The sequence below is a fragment of the Cibotium barometz genome, chromosome 12 (genome assembly GCF_041138505.1).
Source record: "Cibotium barometz isolate CiBa-2024 chromosome 12, ASM4113850v1, whole genome shotgun sequence".
Taxonomy (NCBI): domain Eukaryota; kingdom Viridiplantae; phylum Streptophyta; class Polypodiopsida; order Cyatheales; family Cibotiaceae; genus Cibotium; species Cibotium barometz.
Genome location: NC_141057.1, coordinates 35,452,072 through 35,459,676, shown reverse-complemented (window position 1 = coordinate 35,459,676; position 7,605 = coordinate 35,452,072). Strand labels below are relative to the sequence as shown.

General features: G+C 44.3%; 1 protein-coding gene across 3 annotated transcripts; it reads left to right on the top strand.

Annotated features, from left to right (window-relative positions):
- The first annotated feature begins 297 nt into the window (after positions 1–297).
- LOC147633352 (homogentisate phytyltransferase 1, chloroplastic-like) lies at positions 298–6,834 on the top strand. 3 transcript variants are annotated; one of them, XM_086806414.1, is made up of 14 exons: positions 298–613; positions 1,146–1,369; positions 1,987–2,070; positions 2,780–2,854; positions 3,005–3,088; positions 3,183–3,272; positions 3,382–3,483; positions 4,239–4,334; positions 5,309–5,380; positions 5,481–5,576; positions 5,745–5,849; positions 5,973–6,061; positions 6,308–6,419; positions 6,513–6,671. In XM_086806414.1, exons 1-13 carry the CDS (start codon positions 496–498, stop codon positions 6,381–6,383), a joined length of 1,311 nt encoding a protein of 436 aa, XP_086662540.1. In that variant the 5' UTR covers positions 298–495; the 3' UTR covers positions 6,384–6,419; positions 6,513–6,671. The 3 variants fall into 3 exon arrangements, with proteins under 3 accessions (XP_086662540.1, XP_086662543.1, XP_086662541.1); XM_086806417.1 differs by having other exon boundaries at positions 355–613; positions 1,131–1,369; XM_086806415.1 differs by lacking the exons at positions 5,973–6,061; positions 6,308–6,419 and having other exon boundaries at positions 363–613; positions 1,131–1,369; positions 6,513–6,834.
- The last annotated feature ends 771 nt before the right edge of the window (positions 6,835–7,605 follow it).

The following is a 7,605-nucleotide window of genomic DNA, read 5'->3' as shown; positions in this document are numbered from 1 at the left end:
AGAGAGAGAGATGGGGACATGCCTGGAGGGGAGAAGAGAGAGAAAGATAGGGGCCGTGTGTGTAATAGAGAGAGAGAGATAGAGAAATGGCTATAGAGAGAGAACCAGTTCTTTTCTGAGCCGGCAACGCGAGGGTCCAATACTAGTTTTTTTCAATTTAAAAAACGCCAAAATCAAAGACATTTCAAATTTTCAAGTACACGTTTTCAAGACATTTCAAATTTTCAAGTACACGTTTTCAGAAATTGTTTAGCTGACGGGCGACCTGCCGTACTGAAGCGCCCAATTTCTAAAAGCGTGTATGGCGATCGTTGCGATGGTTGCGGACGAAGGCCGCCTACTGATTCAACCTAAACCTCCATTTCGCCCCTTCGTCTCCTCCATGCTGCTCGCCCTCGCCCTTCGCCCTTCGCCCGTCGCCATAGCCTCCTCCCAGTAGTATCATGTCACCATCGCTCTGAGTTCTCCCCCTCCCCACTCTTCTTTTGTGCTTCTATGGAGCTTCTGCGAGCTGCAAGGTGCTTCTCTGTGTCGCAGGCCCGCCATCGATCGCCCGCACACACTTCCCCCTGTAGTCCGCGGCGGCTGGAGCGAATCTCTGCACGACCTCAAGGTACTTAGAGATTTGGGTTCCTTTTCCCGCTTCATGCATTGATGTTTGCTGCTCAGCTTTACTCGACTTGCATGTGTGGTCCATGCTGCACATAGTTTGGTTCGTACTCGGCGTTCATGTCCAGCTGCACATAGTTTGGTTACATGTACCTATAAGATGAGGAGTCGCTTTTGCTTCACTAGACAGCTCACATTGGCGGTGAATCTCTTCCTACCGAGGGCCATCTCGTGCTGCATGTACTTCGGTTTCAGTCTAGTTAATCTGTTACATTAAGGCTTGGAACAAGTTGGAAGCGTAGTCTCTTTGATCATCATTACATGAGCTTCAAGTCAATCCTGCACCCCTTAATTTCTATCAGGTTATCTCACTAATTTCTCTCATTACAAAAACCCCCTGTGTAATTTTTTAACCAACTCTAGGTAAGTGGGCACTGTGATATGCAGGCGTTGTCTCGAATAGGAATTTTCGCAAGTAGAAATTTTGATGTTGTGGCATTCCATGTTTGAAATCTTAACAGGGTTTTGGTACACAGAGGCTGGTATACATCGCATCACGTATAGCAACAAGGCACAGTGGCAATGTAAAGGACATCCGGGAAGAATCCTTACCGTGCGGGCTACTGCAAGACCAGTCAATGATGATCAAGGGCCATCAACTGGGTCTGTTCCAGCAGCTGTTGATAATATTGTACTGGACTTCCCAAGATGGATGGATGCTTTCTATCGTTTCACAAGGCCTCACACTGTCATTGGCACGGTAAACATGGATTTTGGAAGAGGTTTGAGTAACTAGAAAGGGGTTTTATCAGATGATATTGAATTCACATGTCTTCGATAACATGCCATTGTATTGAGGGCTACTCTCTTTACAAGCTCATAAAGCCTTCCTTACACCCATGTTGTGCTCAGGTACAGTAATGGCAGCAAGGCTGATCCTGAATAGGCTTTGAGCTTTTAACTGGATCTGTATGCTCTCAAAACAGTTTCTACTCCTGACAGCATCACTTAAGCTTGGCTGATCCTGAATAGGCTTTGAGCTTTTAAGTGGATCTGTATGCTCTCAAACAGTTTCTATTCCTGACAGCATCATTTAACCTTGGCTCTAGAGAATTGTACTCACCTGTGAAGCTGCCTGGGAGGGTGGAAGAAGAATTTTGACGTCCACATGAGTCCTTAGTGGTAGTGCAGAGGACAGTCGTGTATTTTTAAAATATGGTGTATATATGTAGGCTCGTCAAGTGTGCTATGGCTGTCGTGCTGTATGTTTTATTTGCTTTTTGTAGATGACAGCATTGAGAGCCTCTTGTCAATGGAAGGTTACTCTTCATGACCATGATTAAATGCTTCTTTGCCTCTTCTTCTGTTTCGATGCAGGCTGTTGGTATTCTTTCCATTTCTCTGCTGGCTATTCAAGGCTTTGCAGATTTTTCCTCACATTTTGTGGTCGGATTAAGTCAGGTGAGGCTATTTCAATCATCTTGTTCTGTTGTGTCACAGAGCCATTTTCTTCCATCTTAAAAGAGATCCCCATGGAGTAGTAAATTCTAGTATTTTTGAGCGTGTGTGCCATAGCTCATTGGGCACTACTACTCATGAGATTTTGTTCATGGCAGTCCACCCAATGATGAGGCAACTTTAGAGTTTGATGGCTTGTCCCACAGTCCTCCGTAGACCCAGCTCAGGGGTGTACATATGATGACTATTGAACTTGTATCTCTCAAAAACTCAGTTGTTTCTCTCTCACATGTGAATTCCTTGTGCATGTTCGGAGTTAGATCTTAAGGGGTTATTCACAAAATGTGCCCATTGTTTCATGACAGTCTTCAGCAGAGTCATGTCTAAGACTAGTGAATGGTGACATACCCCTTGGCTCCTTAACACAGCTGACCTCAAATGGAAGTTAGTTAGGTACCGTGCCAGGTTCCATCATATCCCATCAAGTCCCATTCATCACATTTTTTGGCATGGATGTCCTCTCATACCTTGCCATGCCTGCATAGGTATGACATGCCAAAAGAGGAACTCAAAGCTTTATGGCCCAAGTTTGAAAGACATCGAATCTGTTAGGGCATCACATGCTTATGGAAGCATTTCAAGTATCGTGTGTCCTCTGTTTACATCTATTACACTTTTGCATCGTTCTCTCTAATTTCTGCTTCCTTTGCAGGCACTTATCCCAGCTCTGTGCATGAACTTCTACATCGTGGGTTTGAATCAAATATATGATATCGAAATTGACAAGGTAATACTTTCTAAACTCAGGCTTTGCTGATTACATCACTCTACAGCCGATTCCTTTTGAAGAAATCCTGACAGCTCTATATATTCCTGCCAGAGACATCTAGGAAATACACCACAGGGGCTGACTTCTCTGCATCCTTTTCTTCTGCAGGTCAACAAACCCTATCTGCCTTTGGCATCTGGTGAATTTTCTCTGAGCACAGGGATAGCCATAGTGACTTCCTTTGCCATTCTGGTGTGCCTTAATCCTCAAGACAGCTCTCTTTCAAACAAGTAAACACTGCAGGAAGCGTTCTCCATTAACATGTCGCAATGTTTGCCCTGGGCAGAGTCTTGCAATGGGCGTGTACATAGGGTCAAGGCCTTTACTTTGGGCTCTCACAGTCAGCTTCATTCTTGGAACAGCTTACTCGATAGAGGTATTGCCTTAACTTGGATGTCAGAAATGCCTATTTGGAAGATTATTTTTTTGACACAGCATGGTTTGCATCCAATTAACGAGTACAACCTTCACTCTTTGTGTTGCAGCTGCCTTTGTTGCGTTGGAAGCGATCGGCTTTTGCGGCTGCTAGTTGCATTCTTTCTGTTAGGGCGATTGTGGTTCAACTTGCCTTCTATCTCCACATGCAGGTTCAAACCTACCCAATGTCACACACAATTTTCTGCTCTGCTGACAACATGGTTCTTCTGCTGTTCTGCAAATTAATGAGGCATTCCGACAGCTTTGATATGCTGAAGAGACATTTTGTCATAGTTGAGGCATCCTATATATCTTTAGCTGTGTGAGAGACTAGTAGAGGCCTTTGAAGTTTGAGAGTGTAACACATACTGTGTAGCAGATATGTCTTACACGCAATGAGAAAAGGATGCCTAGAAACAGGGATCGATGTTGCATGCGTGATACCGCACCATGCTGGAGAATCTTTAAACTATTCAAATGCTGGCTGTGGCACACTCTCTATGAGTAAGGATGTCCTTTGAGAAGTTGCTTTATTGCTACTATACCAGGGGTCTACTTTTCCAAGCCTGCCCTAGTGCCGCATAACGGCCAGGGTGCTCCATGCCACCTTGTCGGTGACATTCCTGCTGCCATCCTCTCCCAACGACACAAGAATGTGATCTACCCTCCTAGTTTTAATGCAAGCCGGATGCACTGACACCACCAGTGAGAGGTGGTATGCTCCACCCATACCCCAGCTTTTTGCAGATGCTGATAGGAAGAGAGACAAGTAGCTGGGTGAAGGTTGATTTGCACATACTTGAAATGCTCGCTACAAGTAGGCATTTAAATAGCCCATTAAGACGGCTGGGTACAAACAGGATCGTCTACAAGGTGAAGTTTAATGGTCTCTGATGAGTTTTTCTTGAATTCTGTTAACTTTCAGACCTTTGTCTTTGGGAGAGCTGCGATCCTGACAAGGCCACTCATCTTTGCGACTGGCTTCATGTGCTTCTTCTCAGTTGTCATAGCTCTTTTTAAGGTACACTCTTTGGTTTTAAGACTTAAGTTTTTTGTTGCAGCCCCTCTTTGAGCCAATCTTAGCCTCTACCAGATAAGAAGAAACATGGAATGACATGCACATGCCCCATTCCTGCCTCTACCTCATCCATTCCGCAAGAAATGGGATGTGGCATGCCTTTCCTGGCTGTCATGCAGACATGATTGATGGGTGGGGTAGAAGGCGTGACATGGATATTAAAGCCCCGGCACTGCACACATTCACGGGATGTGATAGGACACTTTTCAAGCACTTCAAATGATCGCTTCACTCTGACTGCAAGGATTGCTAAGCCCACGTATGAGCAGATGATAGGCATGCTCTAGCAGGAGGATGAGTTACATGGTGTAAAGATTGCACTTCAAGACATTGCCTGCATGGAACCTTCCACCTACCAAAAGTGACAAGAAGCTGCTCATGTTGGTGGGAAGATTACAGTGCAGGCATGTTTCTCGTGTTGCCTGCACAGCCACCAAAACACACAGGAGTATAACCACAGCCAACCCTCAATTAACAACAGGCTAAATCAGGCCGTACATGTGCTTTTTGTGCTGCCAAAGCTGCCATATAGGTGCACATAATGTTTTCACCGCTGTGCATGACCTGTGTGCTGATGAAAAAAATGATTGCTGATGGGGGGGAGGTGCTGCAAGGGGCTAGTGTATTGCTCATGGGATGTGCCTCTATCGATGATGCCTTGTTTGACCATTTTGCTCATTTTGTTGCTTGTGAAATAGAATAGGTTCATGCATAGAGTAAATGATCATGATATATGTGAGGTGAAGCATATGTGGAAGGGAGGTGTAGTATGTGCACACTGGATCTTTAAGACATCAGAGTAAAGAGGCGCTCATTTTCCAATGGATGACCTGTATAAGTGAGTTTTTAGGTCTCACATGTTTCTCAGCTTTCTAAGAATTAGAGGTTCTTAATTGGGGTTATTTCTGGTGAAACAGGACATTCCTGATTTGGAAGGTGATCGAGTTTTTGGCATTCAATCTTATACAGTGCGTCTGGGACAAGAGCGGGTTGGTGCTGACATAGCTTGAAAGTCCTTGTGGCTCTAAAGTGTGTAGGCAGGAAATCAACTTTGCACATTCTGACCTTATGATTGGGAATGTCAAACAGGTCTTCTGGCTCTGTATACATCTGCTTCTAGCAGCTTATGGTGTTGCAATGCTAGTAGGTGTAACTTCTGAGTTGTTGTGGGCTCGGATGACAATGGTAAGAAGCTTTATTTTGTCTTATTACATGCGTAAGTGTTTGCTACCTGCGGTGGCATTTAGGTCTTGTTTCATATATACTTTCGTAATCTGCAGAGTTTTAAGTGTAGGATTTTTTCATAGTTGATCCCAATTGTGGACATTCATGCCTTTTGAACTCTCTTTTTAGGTGCTTGGTCATGCAGCTCTAGCAGGCATTTTATGGCAACATGCAAGCCAGATTGATTTAAAGAGCAAAGCGGCTATCACTGGCTTCTACATGTTTGTTTGGAAGGTGTGCAATCTTGTCTGAATTTGCTTGGTTCTTGTTTTAATATAGATCTTTTAGCTTTGCTTGGCATACAACTTAAGGTTGGATACACTGTGGTGTGCAACCATCCCTGCCCGCCCATCATAGGGGCATATTATGTGGATGGGTACTGTTTGCAAACGTGTTACACATTACCAGTGCTCGCCTGCTCCTGCGGCAAATCACACGATCTGCAGGTAAAGCAGCCCTCATAATTAAGTCCATAAGTGCAAGCGTTGGGGTTTTGGGAGTTCTTCATACGTCTTCTGTTGGTATGGGATAAAACTTGTTAATAATAAAGCCAAGGCAGCTTCAAGAAGATTAAGCCATGGCGTGAGCAGGCTGTGTGTGTGTGTGTGTGTGTGTGTGGTGTGTTTTGGGGGGGGGCTCGTGCCCAGATGTCTCTGCCCATCCATGAAGACCCATAAAGTTGGTGTCGGCAGGTTTGACGTGGCAGCCACATCAGAAAAGTATGGGATTGGCACCCACCATAGTGTTAACCTACTGCCCGACACCTGATTGGCCACTCCCAACTCTCATGATGGGCGGGCACCTGTATGTGTATTCTCCCTGAGAATGTGTGCTGCTATGTTTTAGTTTGAGAAGGTGAGTTGAAACACTTAACCTTTTCATCATTTATGTGCACAGCTGTTCTATGCAGAATATTTGTTAATCCCCTTCATGCGATGAAACAATGGGTTTGCTGCTGTGGCTTTGCATATCCTGGCTGTGCATCTGGAGCTGTAACGTGTTGGCTTTCTTGTAAGTAACGTGCAGAGTAAATCAAAGCTTCAGTTATTGTGATCATCAAGATAATGATAAGAATAGGATAGTTTGGGGATTTTCCCATAGATTTTGTTTTGAAGTACTGATGCTGGCATATTGTGGTCACTTTATTCTGAAACAAACACCCAATCATTATGATCATCGGGAGTTTTTTACAGGCAGAGGTCCTTGCTTGGGCTCCAAATATACGTCCCCTGACAGTTTCATCAGTTAATTAGATAATAGAGGAATGATTTTTTTATTAAAGAACCTGGGATACAAGTGAACCAATCGGATCTGCCTCTTTAAGAAAGAATTCCTGCATCCTCTATCAACCTGTTCTGTGCGAAGAGGCACAGATAGAGCACGTAAGACCTCATAGCAAGTATGTTGCACACGAGACCCAACTAATAAATTGACCTTCCGAAATTCGATTTTGGTGTGCTATGCTGCCACACCTACATGCGCACTCCTTGACCAGTCGTCCTACTCAACTTGGCACCCGCCAATCATTTACTACTCCAACTACCAACCATTTACTCCTCCAACACATAGATCATGGCTCCTACAAGAAGCTAGGGCATACTCCACCCCTTTACACTCATCGAATACAACGAAATAGGCCTTTTTGCCATTCGAGGTGCATGAGAGAGATGTTAGAGCAGTTTGTGCACATTGAGTTGCTAAAATAGGATAATTCGTCTAGTTGTATAAAATACTAGTGCCATGGCCCGCCGTCTCCGATAGGTAGGAGCTGGTCACATGGTACACCATTCAAAAGACAACTCTACAAAGAAGGCATCTTGGCATGCACAAAACACAAAAGTCAATGATCCTTCCCTCTTATATGTGAGTAGCTTGACTCATTTACGATGGGTTACGAAGGGACAAAAAATCTTTTATGTAGTCTAGCAATCTCATCGCATATTTGTTCCTCCTTGTCACATGCTGCTATGCATGATCTATTTGAAACACA